Below are 17,430 nucleotides of genomic sequence, written 5' to 3' on the forward strand. Positions count from 1 at the left end.
ACCTCATTTAACCCGCACAAAAATTTTATGGTTTAGTTACAGACAACCCCATTTGGGAGATGAAGAAACTGGAGCACAGAGAGGTTAGGTGACTTACATCAGGCCACACAGCTGATAAATGGCAGAACTGGGATCCAAGTCCAGGTGTTTGACTTCAAGGTCTATGCCCTTAGCCACTGAGAAACACTGAACATAGCTCCCTGTCCAGTCTCTGAATTACTGATCTTTCCCAGATCAGGAAGATGACCCAAAGCAAGATGGAGATGGGGAAGAATGCAACCTTAAAGGAAGGGAGGAAAGAGCGTGCCAGGTGCAGAGGAAAGCAGTGAGATGCTGAGAATTGTCTCTGGGCTCAGGGAGGGGCCTCACTAACATAGTGCTTCCTGAAGTTTAGAAGCAGAGAAATCACTTAATGCGGGAAATGGGAGCAAGGTTCATATAAAATGCATATTCCTGGGCCTCACTGCCAGAAATTCTGATTTGGTGGGTCTGAGTTGGGCACTAGAAACCTAATATTAAAAACTCCCTGGGAGAATCTAAGGCAGATGGTCCACAGACCACACTGTGAGATGTCCTGCAGAAACTTCAAGGTCAGCACAAGACTCTTCCAGCACCCCCCCCCCCAATCTTGGTGTCCCTCTTTTTCCATTCTGTCTTGGTATCCCATATTCCTGATTCTCCTTCTCCCTGTGCCCAGAGACACACACACCCCACCCCTACTGAGCATTTCAGGCCTCCTGGGCTCTGTTCCTGCCTATCTATCCATCTGACATAATCTTTCCTATCTTCCTTTGCTCTGGCCCATCTCCCTCAAGAGGACTCATCACCCCCCTCCTTCCTCAGCCTCCCATCCCACAAGGGCTTATCTTTTGGGGGTCTGCTGAGGTATCATCTCTTTATGAAACCTTCCCTAACCATAGGCAAGTATCCTTACCACGTCTGTAAAATGAGGATGAAGAGTAAATGAGAATATGTAGGCAAGGAGCATTGCAGGCACTCAATAAATAGTAGCTATTAGTAGTTATTATTTTATACTGCTTGACCTTGGGCAGGAGAGTTCCTATATCTCTAAAATAGTAAGAGTTCTTGTACCAAGCACTGTATTAAAATATACAGTAACATACCTGTTATTATTGCCACTTTACAGTTGAGGAAAGTGAGGCAAAGAGGGATTAAAAAACTTGTCCAAGGTAACCCAGCTAGAAATTGGTAGTACTTGGATTTGAACTGAGGCATCAGCTCCTTGGCTCTAATCATCATGTTATACTGACTTTCATTGTTATGAGGTTCCATAAGACAACAAATGCCAGCACTCTGGCACAGGGCCTGGCATGCGGTAGGTGCTCAATAAATGCTGGAGACAAAATTGAATGAACAGGTTTCTACATGCAGGGAGAGGAGGAAAAATTACTCAAAGACTTTACTGTTCATGATGTCTCATGCTTTTTATTTGACAAGACTCAACATCTTAAGATTTCTAATGAGAATGGGATGTAAAAATTCAGGGGGGAAAATCAGAATGGTGTGCCACTCAAAGCTTGGTGGCTCCAAAGCCTGACAATCTCCTTTAATGGGGGTGAATGTGGGTTTTAGCTTCAGAACATTAAGGGGTTGCAGAGATAATGAAGAAGGAGGAGGGGTACAGGATAACTGATCTGGTTCCAACCATTCCACTCCCCTGCCTCCAGCTTCTGAATCTCTCTCTGTCACTCTATATTGTTGTCACCTCAAATGGACAACTGGGAGAGATTCAATCTAAGGAGGAATCAGAGGAAGAAATCCCTGGGTGTTATTTTCCAATCAAGGTGCCACACAGAATGGAGACTTCTCTATCCTGCCTCCAAATTGTCTTTCAATCCAGGTCATTAATCTCATCTACCCACCTTTGAGCTCCACACTAAACTTGGGTAGACCAGAAAGCCCCTGTTGTGAGCCTGGATCTTCCCACAGAATCAGGCAGTTTTCCACCTGAATGGTATCAATGTGTAACCTTGTGGGTCCTGCTTCTTCCAAGATGGATGAATCCTGAAAACATGCTAGGTGAAATCTTCAGTCTTTGTCTCCTCCAACACAGCTTCCCAGCTTTTGGTGGCTCAGAAGTCAGGAAGACAACAGGGAAAAGAACACTGAATAATTCTATTAATTGAACCCAAGCCCCAAATATCAGGATTAACCTAAATCTCAGGGGAAAAAAATAAAAAAGACAATTCCGATTGGGTGACGAGACGCAAAAGATAACAAGAGTCTCCACCAAATAAGACTAGGAGGCTTTCTGGAAATGGACAACTTTCTGAAATGCTTGCCGAAACTCTTCGTTGAATACAGTATAGATTATTGGATTGATGAGGGAGTTTAAATAGCCCAGCCAGGTGAAAAAGTCAAAAAGGGCTGGGTGGATCCAGCACGAGTCCCGGCAGATGGGGAGGACCAGAGAAGCAACAAAGAAGGGCAGCCAGCAGATGATAAAGGCCCCCAGAATGATCCCCAGGGTTTTGGTGGCTTTCCGTTCTCGCGCAGCGGAAATCCTCTTGCGCTCCAGAACGCTATCCGCAAGCCTGATTTTCACATGGTTGAAAAAGAGAGCAGAGCCGGCCAAATGAGCGTGTGCCTCGTGAAGGCTGGGGTTGAGGGAGCAGAGGGAGGACCCCGCGGAGCCTGTGATGAGTTGGGCCGTGGTGAAGCGCTTCCCATAGAGGGACGGTGGGTTCAGGATGCGCTTCCGGGCGGCCACGTAGATCCGGCCATAGAGGATGATGAGCAGCACGGACGGGATGTAGAAGGCCCCGCAGGTGGAGTAGATGGTGTAGGAGATCTGGGACGTGTTCACCAGGCAGTCAGACAGCTCTTCCTGAGCTTTGGCCTGCCGCCAGAAGAGCGGCGGGATGGAGATGCAGATGGAGATGGCCCAGACAACAGCGACCATGGCCGCTGCGTGGCCTGCTGTCCGGCGTTTACTGTACTCCAGGGCATTGGTGATGGCCCAGTACCTGTCCAGAGCGATGACACAGAGGTGCAGGATGGAGGCCGTGCAGCACGTGATGTCAGAAGACAGCCAGATGTCGCACAGGATTTGGCCAAAGCTCCAGGTCTGGGTGGTGGTATAGGCGATGCTGATGGGCATCACCAAGATGGAAACCAGGAGGTCAGTCATGGCCAGGGAACCAATGAGATAGTTGGCCGGGGTCCGGAGCTTCCTGGTGAGGAAGATGGTGGTGAGCACAAAGGCGTTGGAAAGGACCGTGGCCAGTGTGATCATGGAAAGAACCACAGCAAGAGAAATCTTGAGGGCCTGGAGGATCCCTGGGTCCCAAGCTTCTGGAGTTTCTGTAGCATTCAGAGACCTGTTGGATGCCTCCTGGGGCAGGCCCTCCCCCGACTGGTTTGGCGGGGACATTCTAGGTGGCTGTCTTTTCACACAGACTTGGACTTGCACAGCTTCTTCTTTCACACTTGTCTTGCCCACAGAACAAGGTCATCCTGTTTTACACGGGTGGAGCCATTCATCAGGACAGACCACCGTGGAAAGACCTCACTGAACACTGAGCTGACTACCAGCTGGTAGTTAAAGGTCTTTCCTAAACCAGATGAATCCCAGGATGTCTTCCTGTCCCGGAACGTTGCCCAGCCAATGGTCAAGCCCACTGGGCACATGCTGAATTTGTCAGATGTTTACCAGTGTTGGCTGTGCCTTGAGCATTTTGGCTCCATCCAAAGCTCGTGAGATAAATGTATGTCATGAGAACTTCAGGATTTCCCCCATCCTATTCTGAGACGATTGGGGATTTCAGGTGGGGCCTCTGGGGAGCTTTTAAAACCAGAGACAAAAAGAAATACCAGCTGATTCAGAGAGGAAGTCTAGTCAACAGCTTGATTTTCCCAGGTTCATCTTGACACATCATGCGGTACTTAACTTTGGTTCCTGTCCCACTGATCGTTTTGAGCCTGAACAGACAAAACATTCCAGTTACCAAGACTGGAGGAATGCAGGAGCTGGGAGAAGGCAAAACAAACACATCACTGCGAATTCATCGAGAAAGGCACATATTCGGAGGTCTGGAGTTTTAAAAAGAAAAAAAAAAAAGTAAAGAGTTAGGTTCTGGAAGGACAATTTAGACACTTGAGATTAATAACAAGATTAAAAGTGCTGGCAGTGGTGCAGTGAAACTGGAATTCCTGAAAGTGTCAGAATACAGGGGAGGGCAGTGCGCCCCACCCCCACAATTCCCAGAGGGGACAAAGTATCATAATTGTTGGAAGGATCACAGGCTTGTTACAAGTACATGAAATCAGCTCTGTAAACTGTGAATCAGAAATCCTTCTATTTATTCACTGGAAACTAAACAAAACAACTGTGCACAGAAAATAAAATCTAGGAAAGATACTGAGTTGTTACAATGTATTCCTCTAGAAATTGGTGGGGGGGTGACTTTTCTTCTATTCATATGAAATTTCCAAATTTCCTAGAGTAAGCATGCTTGACTCTTAACCACCACCCACCCACCCTCAAAAAAAGCAAAAACAAAATACCTTTTTGTTCAGCAAAGAAATTAACTCCTTGGGCATTTTTCATGGTGAAAGTTCAAATTTAGAAAATACATTCGGCTTTTCAAATGGAAACAGGAAATTTAGTCACAAGCAAACCTTGAAGACTCATTTTCTTTTCCTCTCTGATCTTGAAACTGGGTTTCAGTATTTGGGACCTGGGCAAGCTGTTGGGGCACGGGCACCTTGGTATTGCTGACCAGAGCGAGGCCGATCAGAGGGCAGTCAGTGCAGGCCCATCTCTGGCATGACCCCAGCTGAAGTCTGTGGGGCCTGGGTGTATGGGGTTGGTAAAAGAAATGCCAAGACCTCCTTAGCCCCATCCACACCCCCGCTGCGTCTCTCCCCACCTTGTGTAGAATGCTGCAACTCTACCAGGAAACCCTATAATTCATTTCATCTCTTCCAGGTCAACTCAGCAAACAGCTTCTGCCCTGGGAGCATTCATAGCCCAGAAAAGACATGTTGGACCCTAGAATAGAGCTGGCAAGGCAGAGTATGTGTATATACACTTAAAAATGTGATCATTACACTTATGTATGAATTTGTTTTTGTAGTTTGTATATTTTTCAACTTAATATATTTTGAACGATGTTTTACAAATCAACCCAACAACACCATTCTTGAGGGCTGCATATTGTTCCACTGGTTGGCTACATTAAGGATGAGGGTTTCAATAGTTCAAGTGTAGAGAGATGGCATTCCTGGTGGCTGAAAAGGCAAGAGCAAAGGCCTAGAGGTCAGAAAGTGGACGGCAGTCAGAGGACAGCTGGGTGGAGTGCAGAGACCAGAAACAGGGTAGGAGACAAGGCCCAGGAGGTGGCTGGGGCCAGGGTTGAGTGGCAACAGGGCACAGCGTAGAGTTTAGCCTGGACCACTGGGGCAATCTGGGCTCCGGTTCCTGTTCTATCACAGCCTTCCCTGTATGGCCTTGGGCAAGTCCCTTACCCTTTCTGAGTCTCAGATTTCTTCCCCAAAACAGTGGCCACCCTGCCTGGCTCCCAGGGCTGCAGTGGAATTTCCAAGGCTTCCAACAAGGCTAACCTTTGACACCCGGTAGATGCTGAGAGGTGTCAAGAATCATCATCATCCTACTCCCCACCCACCCCCTGCCCCCAGCTCGGCTCAGGACTTTGTAGGGAAGCTTCAGTCTATGTCTGTTGATTTATTTTTAAACATTAAGAAGCTAAACCTGTAATGTGGTAGCTTCCCTCCTACCCCCCAAAATTGTGGGTGCTTCATCTTTAAAAAATATCTGCTTGGAGGAAGGAAAATAGCTTCAATTTAAGAAAACCAATCTTAAGCCACCTTCTCCAAAATACTCCCAAAGTTTGAAGAATATTGTTAGGATCCCTTTCACTGGGGCTCTTGGAATGTTCCAGGCTTGACCTTGGAGCTAAGAGTCACTTGACCTGTGAAGTGGGCAACACGGCCCCCTACTGACAAAGAGCCAATCAATGCTCAGAGAGGTGATGTCACCTGCCCAAGGTCATGCAGGTGGAAGTGGAAAAACCAGGTGAAAATTTGCATTCTTCTCTACACTGCCTTGATTCAGGAAGAAGGGCCAAAAGGCACATGTGCCTCCAGGAGCAAAGCTGGTTTGGGAATCTCATGGTGACAAGTGAAAATATGATCCCTCTTGCCCCACCCCAAAAGCCTCTGGCTAAAGATTCCTCCCATGTTGGTTCACATGAAAAATGTGAAGTTGGGTTGGACTGTTTGGAATTTTTCTTCCTTCCAGACAGTCTGGGCAAGTGAGACACTGTGATTTCTCACGGAAGCTGGTGCCCTGGCCCCACAAACCCATGCGGTCACTCCTTGGGTTCCAGGAATTCCAATGACCTCATTCCAGTGAAAGGCGTGGGTACAGAAAGTCCTGAGAGGCTAGCGGGTGACATCTTGGGAAGAAGGACAGGATGGACTGCCTCGGCCAGGATGTCGCTCTGCAGGAAGTCACACGATTCTTCTTCGGAGGCCACCTCCTTCCTCTTCTGCCTGCTGTCCTTCCCCATCCTGAACAGAGCTGGGTGACTTACCATAACCCAGCTGCTTTGGAGAAACAGACTGTAGGGCTATAATCAGCTCCCTCCCTCCCATCACACTTTAAATACTACATAAAAAATGCAAATTAAAACAACAGTGAGAGACCATTCTCACCCAGCAGGTAGGTAAACATTTTCAATCTGATCATATCATGTCATTTGGTAAGGGTGTAGAGCAACAGGAATTGTCACCTACCACTAGGAGAGTATAAATTGGAGGAACCTCATTAGCAAACAATTTGGTACTATCTCATAAAGCTAAATATGTAATGACTACCTCATGACTCAGTAATTTCACTCCTAGGTATACATGACAGACACTTTTGGATGTATTCCTCAGCCAACAGCAGCAAGAATGGTCACTGTAGCCCTGGCTGGTATGGCTCAGTGGGTTGAGTGCTGGCCTGGAAACTGAAAGGTCGCTGGTTCGATTCCCAGTCAGGGCACATGCCCGGGTTGCAGGCCACCTCCCCAGTTGAGGGTGTGCAAGAGGCAATGATTGATGTTTCTCTGGCACATTGATGTTTCTCTCCCTCTCTTTCTCCTACTCTTCCCCTTGCCATAAATAAAATGATAAAATCTTTTTAAAAAAGGAAAAAGAATGGTCACTGTAACACAGATTGTAATAGCAAACAAGAAACCACCCAAATGTCCAAATGTCCATCAACAGCAGAATGATGGAGTGTGGCCTATTCCTACGATGAAGTGCTGCAGAGACGCAAAACCGAGTAAACCAAAGCTGCATGCATTCTCACAAACAACACTGAGTGCCAAAGTAAAAAACATGCAAAATGAAATTAACTGTTTAGCCCTGGCTGGCGTGGCTCAGTAGATTGAGTGCTGGCCTGAAAACCAAAAGATCGCAGGTTCAATTCCGAGTCAGGGCACAGGCCTGGGTTGCGAGCCAGGTCCCCTGTCGGGGGCATATCTCTCACACATAGATGTTTCTCTCTCTCTCTGTCTCCTTCTCTTCCCATCTCTCTAAAAATAAATAAATAAAGTCTTTAAAAAAAAGAAACAAGACAGGGTTCTCAGTTCCTTCCCACCAAGTAATGCGTACCGATGATCAAGGTAAATCATTTCACCTCCTGGGCTGTTCTTCCTCAAATGCAAAACTGGAGTAACAGCACCTTTCTCCCAGAACTGCTATGTGGATTCAGCAAAGGAGGGAAAACAGGCCTCACAGTGGCTGTCACACAGCAGAGATTCTTTTTATTACTCTCAACTAAGGCCTCCTACCCTGGGAGATCATCATCAGCTCCCCTTTCCAAAGGGCCTTGATTTTAACTGAGTCATAAAGCTTTGCTAGAAGCAAAGAGGACTTATGGGTTTAATGCATGCTCAGAAGCCAGCCTCATCCTTTTGGAGGAAACAAAACAAAACAAAACCAAGGCTCTGTGATAAAGATTTATTGCAGTAGAATAATTCCCACCAAGGAATTCGTGTCTGTCTGGTCTTTGGTAGCTGTGTGGTATGGATGAGCGAGCCCTGCAGAGGGAACGATTCCCCACGGGTGTGCAGCGCGCTTCCCATTGTACAAAGTGCATTCACAGCTGCTATTTCATCTTTCTCTCCGCCGCATGGGGCCTCCCACAGCCCCCATTTTCTCTTTTGCAAAATCAGGGTATCAAGTCTACCTGCTGGGGGTGTCATGGGGGTGAAATAAGATAATAGATGTGGGAAAAGCTCTGAAAAGTTTTAACATGGAGGGGTGTGTGTGTGTGTGTGTGTGTGTGTGCGTGTACCTATCCATCTGTGTATCTATATCAGAGTGCAAGTTTTGATATCTAATCAGTATCCTGAGCAAGTCAATCTTTCACCTCAGTTTCTCTAAGTTTCTGGAAAATGTAGAAAATTAAAGGTAGCCAAACCTCTGACACAAAACTTCCACTCTCAGCTATAAAACCAACAAAAACATGTACGTCCACGAGAAGACTCGTGCAAGAATTGCTGACAACAGCACTATTTAACAACCCCAAACTGAAAACCACATCAGCGGGAGAATGGATAAATCCACTGTGGCATCTTCCTCCAGTACAATACTATACGTCACTGAGAATGGACCCCGCTCTCCACTGCACACAACCACAGGGACGAAATCTCACAGACATAAAGCTGAACAGCTCAACATTATGGCACCATACGTGATTCAAACTTCATACAGTTCAAGAACATGCCAAACTGACCTACCCTGATAGGAGCCACACTGGTGCCATGCCCTTGGGGGGAGGGAATGCAGGGACTGGGACAAAGTAAGAGGGGGGTTGTAGGTGAAAGTCATGCTCTGTTTCTTGAGCTACGTGTGTTCACTTTGTGAAAAGGCGTCAGGCTGCACACTTGTATTCTGGGCACTTTCATTTTTGTAACAAGTTTACCCAAAAAGTAAAGGTTAAGCGCCTAAAAACCTTAGGCATCGGGTTTGTTGGTCAAACAGAGACCCTGGGCTTGTTATTTAACATTATTGAGCTTAGTTTCCTCACTTGAAAAATGGGGACAATAACAGTATCAACCTCAAACTGCTGGTATGTTTGAGTGAGCTTAATAGAAAGCACCCACCATATAGTAAATGCTCTATAAATTCTAGTTGGTTATAATTAACAGCCCCTCCTGGCAACCATGATTTAGAAAAAACTTTTCAAATGATGTCATCCAATCAGCTGAGATTGCTGTTGCCCAGAGAGGTGGGTGACTGACCCAAGGCCACAGAGCAAAGTTCGGCATCCCTCTCAGCTCAGCTTCTGCTTGCAACCCATGCTGCCTCCACCTCCACCTTCCTCTGCCACAAGGAGGAGTATGCTTCCTTGGCTCTCAATTCTGGGTTCAGCAGGGACTAGCCATGGCCAAGAGGATGAGGCTATGCATGTGGGGAAGTGGGCAAAGGGGTTTTAATTCTCACTATCTGCCCCTAATATTTACTACCCCTTGGGACACAGTTAGTACCTCCATTTTACAAATAATGAAACAGGTCCAGAGAGGTAAAAATGACTAGCCCAAGTAGTATGTGACATAGCTGGGATGAGGATCAGAGTTGAGAAATTCTAGAATCGCCATTCCTGTCCACCTGTGGCCATTGAAGGCTCGAAATGTGGCCACTGAGATGCATCTTAAGTGTAAAAACCACTGGGTTTCAAAGGCTTACTTCAAACAAGAATGTAACATACCTCATCAATCATTTGTATATGTTACATGTTAATGTTTGGGATATGTAGAGTAAATAAAATACATAATTGAAATTAATTTCATTTTTTTCTTTTTTAACCTATGTCTAAATTTTCTAAATCTAAAATTACATTTGTGGCCCTGCTCAGTGTGGCTCAGTTGGTTGGGCATCCTCCTGCAAACAGAAAGGTTACGGGTTCCATTCCCCATCAGGGCACATGACTAGGTTGAGGGTCCAGTCCCAGTCGGGCCACATATGAAAAGCAACCGATCGATGTTTCTTTTCTCTCTCACATCAATATTTCTCTCCCTCGTTTTCTCCCTCCCTTCCCCTGTCTCTGAAAACAAATCAATAAGCATGTCCTCAGGTGAGGATACAAAAGAAAATAAAATAATATTTATGGCTTGCATTATACCTATTTTTCTTGGATAGCGCTGCACTAGAACCAGTGGTTCTGAACAGGGGTGATGTCGCCCTCTAGGGGTCATTTTGAGACTGTTCTCAGGGACCTCAGTGCAAGCCAGGTAAAGGGGTTGAGGCAGCACAGCGGGCTACATGGTCAGGGGATGGAATATTAGTAACTGTAAAAGAATGGCCAACATTATTAAGAGCTTACTATGTACCAGACACTTTTTTAAGTGCTCCTCCTATATTAACTGATTTAAATCTGACCACGACCCTCTGAAGTCAGTGCTATTATTATTATGCCCATTTCCCAGGGGAGGGGACTGAGGCTCAGAGAAATGGACGCCTACATCCCCAAAGCGAGGACTGGAACCTGGGCTTACTCAACTCCACGCTCTACCACTCATAAAAGGGGCTGAGTAAAGTCAGTTCCACGGACATTCACTCCACGCATGCCTAATCACATTACAAAAATCTTTGCTGGGGACCTGTTGTATGCCAGGCTCGATCACTTCCACTTGAAAGGGTCTTTTTACTGGCGGAGGGCGCACGGACGTCTTCGCTCGGCACTCGGCACAGCCCAGAGAGAAGGCAACGTGGTTCCTGCGGTGCCGGGGGACCTCATGGAAAACGCAGGTTCTGATTCTGTGGGTCTGGAGCAGGACCCCAGATTCTGTATTCCTGACAAGCTCCCATGGGCCACACTGAGTTCATTGTACAGGGGACAATAGTAATGTCAACCCCAGGGTCTAAGAAGGATGTCAGAGTGTCAAAAGTGGGAAGAACTCTTAGGAATCATCTAGTCCAACTCCCTCATGGTACTCACAGGGAGAGAGACCCAGAGAGGGTAAGACACTTACCCGAGGTCACAGAGTGAGTTACAGGCAGAGCCCAAGTCTTCAGATTCCCATCAGTGCCCCTCCCACTGCCTCCAGTTTGCAGCAGGAACGTCAGGTGAAGGACAGAAGTATCCAGAGGCTTTCATACTGTTTCACACCATATGCTTTTGGCATTTTCAAATACCGCCCCTCCCACACACACACTTCCCATCCGAGTTTCCACACTAGCAGAGTAATTCTGGGAGCAGACTGGAAGGGCAGACCACACTCTGCAAGAAGACTATAAGGCTGTATCCACTGGCCCTGGAGCTCCTGCCCCTCCCCACGAGACAATGCACATCCGAGTCCCCGGAGAGCACTTGAGGGAATGAGTAAAACCATTTCCAGGACAGAGGAGAGGCTGTCTTCTCCAGACTGGATAAACAAGGCACTAACAACAGGAATTCATTTCCTAGAAATTAAACACCAAATTTGTTAGTGTTTACAGGATCCAAATCCTCTATTCGCCATCTGCGTTCCCTGCTGGCAGGCACAATAGGGCCCTGATTAGGCGCACAAGTTTGGGAGTCAGGTAGACTGACTTTGCTTCCCAGCTCTGCCATTGACTAGTTCTGTGACCTTGGGCAAGTTTCTCAACCTCTCTGAGCCTCAACCATTTCAATAGCTGTTGCCTCATCCATTCAGTAATTATTTACTTAAAGCCACGCGTTGGCATGAGCAACACAAATGTGGACCCTGCTCCTAGGAAGACTTACAGTAGCCCTGGGGTAGCCCTCCTGAGACCTGCGACCACAGATGTGATTGAGGAAGACACAGGACTGTGAAGGGAGCCTTGGGAAGGTGGGAGGGACCGGTAACCTGGTGCAACCCAGAGAGCCCCCTCTGAGAGTGGCTACGAAGCTGAGTACTGGCAGACAAATGGAATCAGCAAGGGAAGAGGAGGTGGGGTCAATGTCACATACTCCACAGGAATGAAGCTTGGAGAGCCCTTCCTTCCATGCCCCCCAAATCCTATTGCTTTCCGACCCTGAGGTTGCACAGTCCAGCCCTTCCCTCTCATCCTCCTGTTCGCACGCACTCAGCCAAGGAACGCATCTTCAGCTTGGCTGAGCCCTCCTCCTGCAAAAGCACTGTGGTTCTCTCACTCCTCTGAGCCTTTGCACAGGCTACTTCTTCTACCTGGAATGCCCTTCCTCTTGTCTCCTACAACCCTCTCGAGGTTCCTCTGGACCGTAGGAATGATAGTAATCACTCCCTCCTCCCCCATGGGCCGCCTTTAAAATATTTTTTAAATTTATTGATTTGAGAGAAATATTGATCTATTATTCCACATATGCATTCTTTGGTTGCTTCTTGTATGTGCCCTGACTGGGGATCGAACCCACAACCTTCGCATACAGGCCAGGGCCCCACTGGTCTCCTTATCATGCATAACACTGACTCCCCTCAACTGGGCCCACATGCTGACTGCCTGTCTCCCAGTTGCACTTGATTTCCAGAAGGGAGGGGGGACATGTGTGCTGTGTATCACAGAGCCCTCTGTGTAGGGCATCCTTCCCCCTCATCCACCTATCCGACTCCAACTTCAACCTCAGGATCAAGTTCAACTGTCTGCTTTTGGCAGAAATGTGTACACTCCTTCCACCCAAGTGGGGTCAGCCCCTCTCCCCTGTCCTGAAAATGCGTCACATTTATGATGGACACACACATCTCTCAACATTCTGCAGTCCAATGCCATGGGTCTCTCTCCCCCAAGATGGCATATTCCTGGAGCAGAGATCTGGTTTTGTTTATGGCTGCACGTGTTAGGCTTAATACTTACAGAGTAAGGATTTACTCAAAGAACGGTGGAAGAACACTGATAGTTTTACCTTTGATACCTTTCTCTGCACCTCTGGCTCCAAATGTCCTTTGGTCATTCCTCCTGGTTGACCCACAGGAGCCCCAACCTCAATCACACCACCATCCTCCTCATCCACACCAGTCCCTCCTGTTTCCTCCTTGGTAGGCTTATTCACCCCTTCCCAACACTGCAATCCTCCCTCCCTTTCTTTCTTCCTCAGCATTTAAGCAATTCCATTGCTTTTATGAACGAGGAAGCTGAGGCTCAGAGAGGAAATGCAATCAGCTCAAGGTCACACAGCAACTAAGTGGCCAAGTCCAGGGCCTTGCTCTCTGAACAGCCTGGACTCCCTCCCTCGCTTGATCCTTCACTTCCCTACAAGTGCTATCTTCTTTCCCTTGACTTCTCTATACACACTTGGGGGCATTTCTATCTTGGTTGAGGCTGACAGACAGCTTTCTGCCTGGAAGAGCAATCTTTCCCATTCTTATTCCTACCTATGGTACTCTGTTCTCTGTTCCCTGAAGCCCTTCTCAAAAGCCACTTTCTCCAGGAAGCCTTCCCTAGTCAACCAGATGCAAAACCTCCCTCCTTTAAACCCTCTCCTGACTCCAGGTTTGTTTGTGCTTGTGGCTGGAAGCTCCTTGGGGAGCTACCCCCCTACTCCAGTGCCCGGAGCACAGGAGGCCGCAATCAATATAGAGCAACTCCTCTTCCAGGGCTCCAATGAGCCCTGGAGAAACAACAGCATCCTCTCTCTCCTGTCGGAAACTCTCCATTGGCTCCCGTGTCTAAATAAAATCCAGACTCTCACCATGGCTCACAAGGCCCTGTATTAGCTGTGTCCCCACCCCCACCCCCCAACCAGCCACCTCTCTGGCCTCATTTCCTACCACGTGCTCCCCTTAAATGTCACCGCTTAGGCAAAGCTTTGGCCAGCCAACATGAAGTAGCTGTCATCTTCTATTATATCACCCCTGCTTCATGCTCGTTTTAGCACTTCAACCTATCTGCCACCAGCTTGAGGAGAGTTCTGGGCTGGAGACATACATTTATGAGGTCACGTGCATAGAGGTAGTAACTCAAGCCAATGGGGTGGATGAGACCACCCAGGGAGAGTGTCTACTAGCAGAGGAGAGGAGGCCCTGGGAGAGCAGAATTGCTAACGGCTGTAGAAAAGGAGGATGAGCCCGCAAAAACAGGGACACAGTAGGCAAAAGAGATGTTATTAAGTTGCAGAAGCTGGAAGAGGGTGTTCCCAGGGGAAAGGAATGGTCAGCCGTGTCAGTGGCTGCTAAGGAAGTTAGATTGAACAGTGGCTGCTGAATTCAGCTTCGTGGAGGACAGTGGTGACCTGGGCAGACCCTGCCCCTCTGTGGGCCTCAGACAGGAGCCATCTGCCCAATAAGAGGAACCTCTTAGGTACTAGGAACTCTCAGCTCTGAGATTCTGCGCATAGTCACATCCCAGTCGCCAAAAAGAATGTCCCTCCATCTGTGGCCTAGAAGAGAAGGATAACCCAGCGTACTCAGCCTCACTGCTTATCCATCGGGTGACTGACAAACTGCAAGGGAGCACCTCTGTGTTTCGGCACCGTGGGGAGGAGAGAAGGGCCTAGGCCTTACCGGTCACGTCCAGCTGGCCAGCTCCCTCCCTCCTATGTGACCCTCTAGGTCCTGGCTTTCCTGGATGCCTCCATGACAAAAACCACTCATTTCTCCCCACCAGCTGGACAGGGCCAAAGGCTAGAGAAGGCCCATCTGCTCAGGTGGCCCTGCTTGCTGCTCGATGTCCTTGGGAGGAGGGCTGAGACCCTGGCCAGAGGCTGTGCCGTCCAAGGGCGAGTCCAAGAAAGAGACTGAGAGGTTGCTTCTGCTACCCGGAGCAATGACAGCCACTAATGACGGCCCTGCTGCTTCTGCACAGGTGCTGTGCCGAACAATGACCCCACTTGATTTGCACAGCAAGCCTGTGAGGCGAACATTCTTATCCCCACTTCGCAGGGAAGGAAGTCAAAGCTCGGAGGTTAAGGGCTCTCCCAAGGCTACACAGTTAATAAATAGCCCAGCTCAGTTTGCAATGCAGCCAGTCTGCCTGAGAGCCCCTGCTCTTGATCCTTGAACTTCCCCAGAGCTGGTGAGATGGAGGGACTTCAGTCTTATATTCTCTTATAAGCAGTGTGACCTTGAGCAAGATTTTCCTAGTGCTCTTCCAGTTCTGACATTATGTGATTAGCTAGGATTTGTACAGAACTTTACAGTTTATAAAAAGGCATCCATCCATTCTACATCTCATTTATTCCCCGGGATCCCGCATGGTGGGAGAAGTATCCCCTCCATTTGATAGATGTGCAAGCTGAGGTTCACAGAGATACAGTGACCTGCCCAATGTCACAACACTAGTCAGGGCCCACGTTGGCTTCTGGGCTGGAAGCCATGATTCCTTCCACTCCGGACACTCCTTCAACTCCCCTCAAGAAAGGGGCCGGCCCCACAGCCGCACCCCGACCTGGCCAGCAGGGGGCAGCGCCCGTTTTCCGTGGGCTGCAGGGGCCTGGTAGGGTGTCGCAGCCCCCTGCCGGGGTGGGGGCGCTCCTCCCGCCCCAGCAGATCTTGCTTCCACACGGGCACCCCGAACGCGCACTGGAGACCCCGCAGCTCATCCAAGCGCAGCCCCGGTCCGCCCTCCATCATAGGGTTCTAGACGGCGCCCCAGACGCTCCCCTCGGACTGCGCTGGTCCTCGGGGACCCTCTTCCCCAGGCACCTCCCATCCGAAGACTCCGGGAGGTGGGACGTCCTGGGTGACGGAGGCCGGAGCCCAGGTGCCCTCTCTCCGCCCCAGCTCCCTCTGCCAGACCGCACACCGGAGGGGCCCGGGCGCGCCCCTCCCCGGGCGGCACGCGACTCCAAGCGCTTACCCGCTCGGCCACGCAGGTGCTGGCCCTGGCTCACCCTCCCGGATCCTGCTTCCTCGCGCCGCCGCGTCTTGTCTCACCGGCCAGCGACCCCCTCATCCCCGCCGTCACCTCAGCCGAGCTCCAGGCGCCGCTCGAGCCGCCCGCACCCCTACCCCCACCCCGGCCCGCGCCCTCGCACTCCCTCCACCCCTCCCAGCGCCCTGCGACTCCGTCTGGCGCTCCCCTTCCCTCGCCTGCCACTCCTCCTCGCTCCCCTCCCCCTGCGCCTCCCCCGCCAGCTTCCTTACCACTAGGCTTCCTTGCCACTTGGCCCCATGCCTGCCAGGAGCGAGGCTCAGCCCCTTCCAGATCCAGTCCCGCTGGAGCTCAGAGGACCCACCGCCACCCCAGCCCCACCGGCGGGAGAGTGGGTGGCCTGGGTCCAGAGTAGGGGGAGCTGAGACGTGGGCCATGCCCAGAGACCCTTGGTGAAAGCCTAGGCTCCCGCATCCGTCCCTGTCCCCTGTGTTCATCCCTAGCTGGATTTCTTTTTTCTTCATTTAACAAGTATTTATCAGTCCACGGTGTATCACGTTTTAGGCACTGGGGATATAGCAGAGAACAAACCAGAAGTGGACCCAGTGGAGCTTACATGAATGTAACAGGTAAAACTTGTGAAACGTTTATAGAGGTCAATGGTATGGAGGAAAATAAAGCTGCGGAAGGAGCTGGAGAGCAAGGGGGAGGCACTGAACAGGGAAGTCAGGGGAGGTCTCACTGAGAAAGTGGCATCTGAGCAAAGACAGGAGGTGAGAGAGTGCGCCCTGCAGAAACGTGGGGGAACAGCTTCCAAGCAAGGGACTGCCGGCAGAGACCCTGAGGGGCAATGGCCAGCTGGTTCTGGGGCTGAGTGAATGGCAGGAGCTGAAGTCAGAGGCAGGCAAAGGGGCAGCTCCCTACCTCATTCGAACCGCAGATTCCAAGTAGGGGAGGCAACCCCCCAGGTTCCAGCAGGTGTTGGGGGTTCTGGGATGAATCTACTTGGCTCCAGAGAACCAGGGTGGAGACTTGAGCACTGAGAGGAACAAGGAGAAATGTCCACTGAAGAGGCCCCGCACTGGGCATGTCTCGTGTCCAGGTTTCATGGTGCTCAGGTGGAGCTGGCCCTCTCTGTCCTTATGGGCTTTCTGTCAACTTGTTCTTCATGTCTGTTGAGGGCTTGTGGTCAGGTGCATCTGCCATTAGGATTATATCCTCGTGATGAACCGACACTCTTGTCATTGCGCAGTGATCCATAGTTCTTGTGAAATCTCAGCAGGGAGGAGGAGAGGCCAGCAGCACCCACTGCCTCTGGGTTATTTGCAGTCCACACAGCTGTTGGGCACCTGGCACACCAACCACTCAGCAGCCCCTTTGTGTCCTTGTGTGTCCTGCTCCACAGACTCCCTCCCCACCTGGCCTTCCCCTGCTTTCTCCACAACTCACCCATCTGGTTGACCAGTTTGATGACTGGCCTGGAGCCTTCATCTCTCTCAATCTCTCTCTCTTTTTAGGAAGGCTGTGATCAATGATCGTTAATAATGCAAAAGTTCTTTTTGTCTTAGTGCAAATTCCAGGCAAATCAATCACTGGCAAATAGGCCCTAGTTATCAGCAGCCGCACCTCAGCCTTCTTCACTCTCCTCAGGCCCTGGGCTCTCTT

General features: G+C 49.6%; 1 protein-coding gene across 1 annotated transcript; it reads right to left on the minus strand.

Moving 5' to 3' along the window:
* Positions 1-1,440: 1,440 nt before the first annotated feature.
* On the minus strand, positions 1,441-4,035 carry HTR1D (5-hydroxytryptamine receptor 1D). Its single transcript, XM_090271485.1, has one exon. The coding sequence runs from the start codon at positions 3,392-3,394 to the stop codon at positions 2,261-2,263; it is 1,134 nt and encodes a 377-aa protein (XP_090127611.1). The 5' UTR covers positions 3,395-4,035; the 3' UTR covers positions 1,441-2,260.
* Between the last annotated feature and the right edge of the window lie 13,395 nt (positions 4,036-17,430).

This window comes from Furipterus horrens, unplaced genomic scaffold (assembly GCF_987537825.1).
Source record: "Furipterus horrens unplaced genomic scaffold, mFurHor1.1.pri manual_scaffold_3, whole genome shotgun sequence".
In the NCBI taxonomy this organism is placed as follows: Eukaryota; Metazoa; Chordata; class Mammalia; order Chiroptera; family Furipteridae; genus Furipterus; species Furipterus horrens.

Bases quoted from the DNA above. Each gene is read 5' to 3' on its own strand.
- HTR1D (XM_090271485.1), bottom strand. From the start codon at position 3,394: ATGTCCCCGCCAAACCAGTCGGGGGAGGGCCTGCCCCAGGAGGCATCC.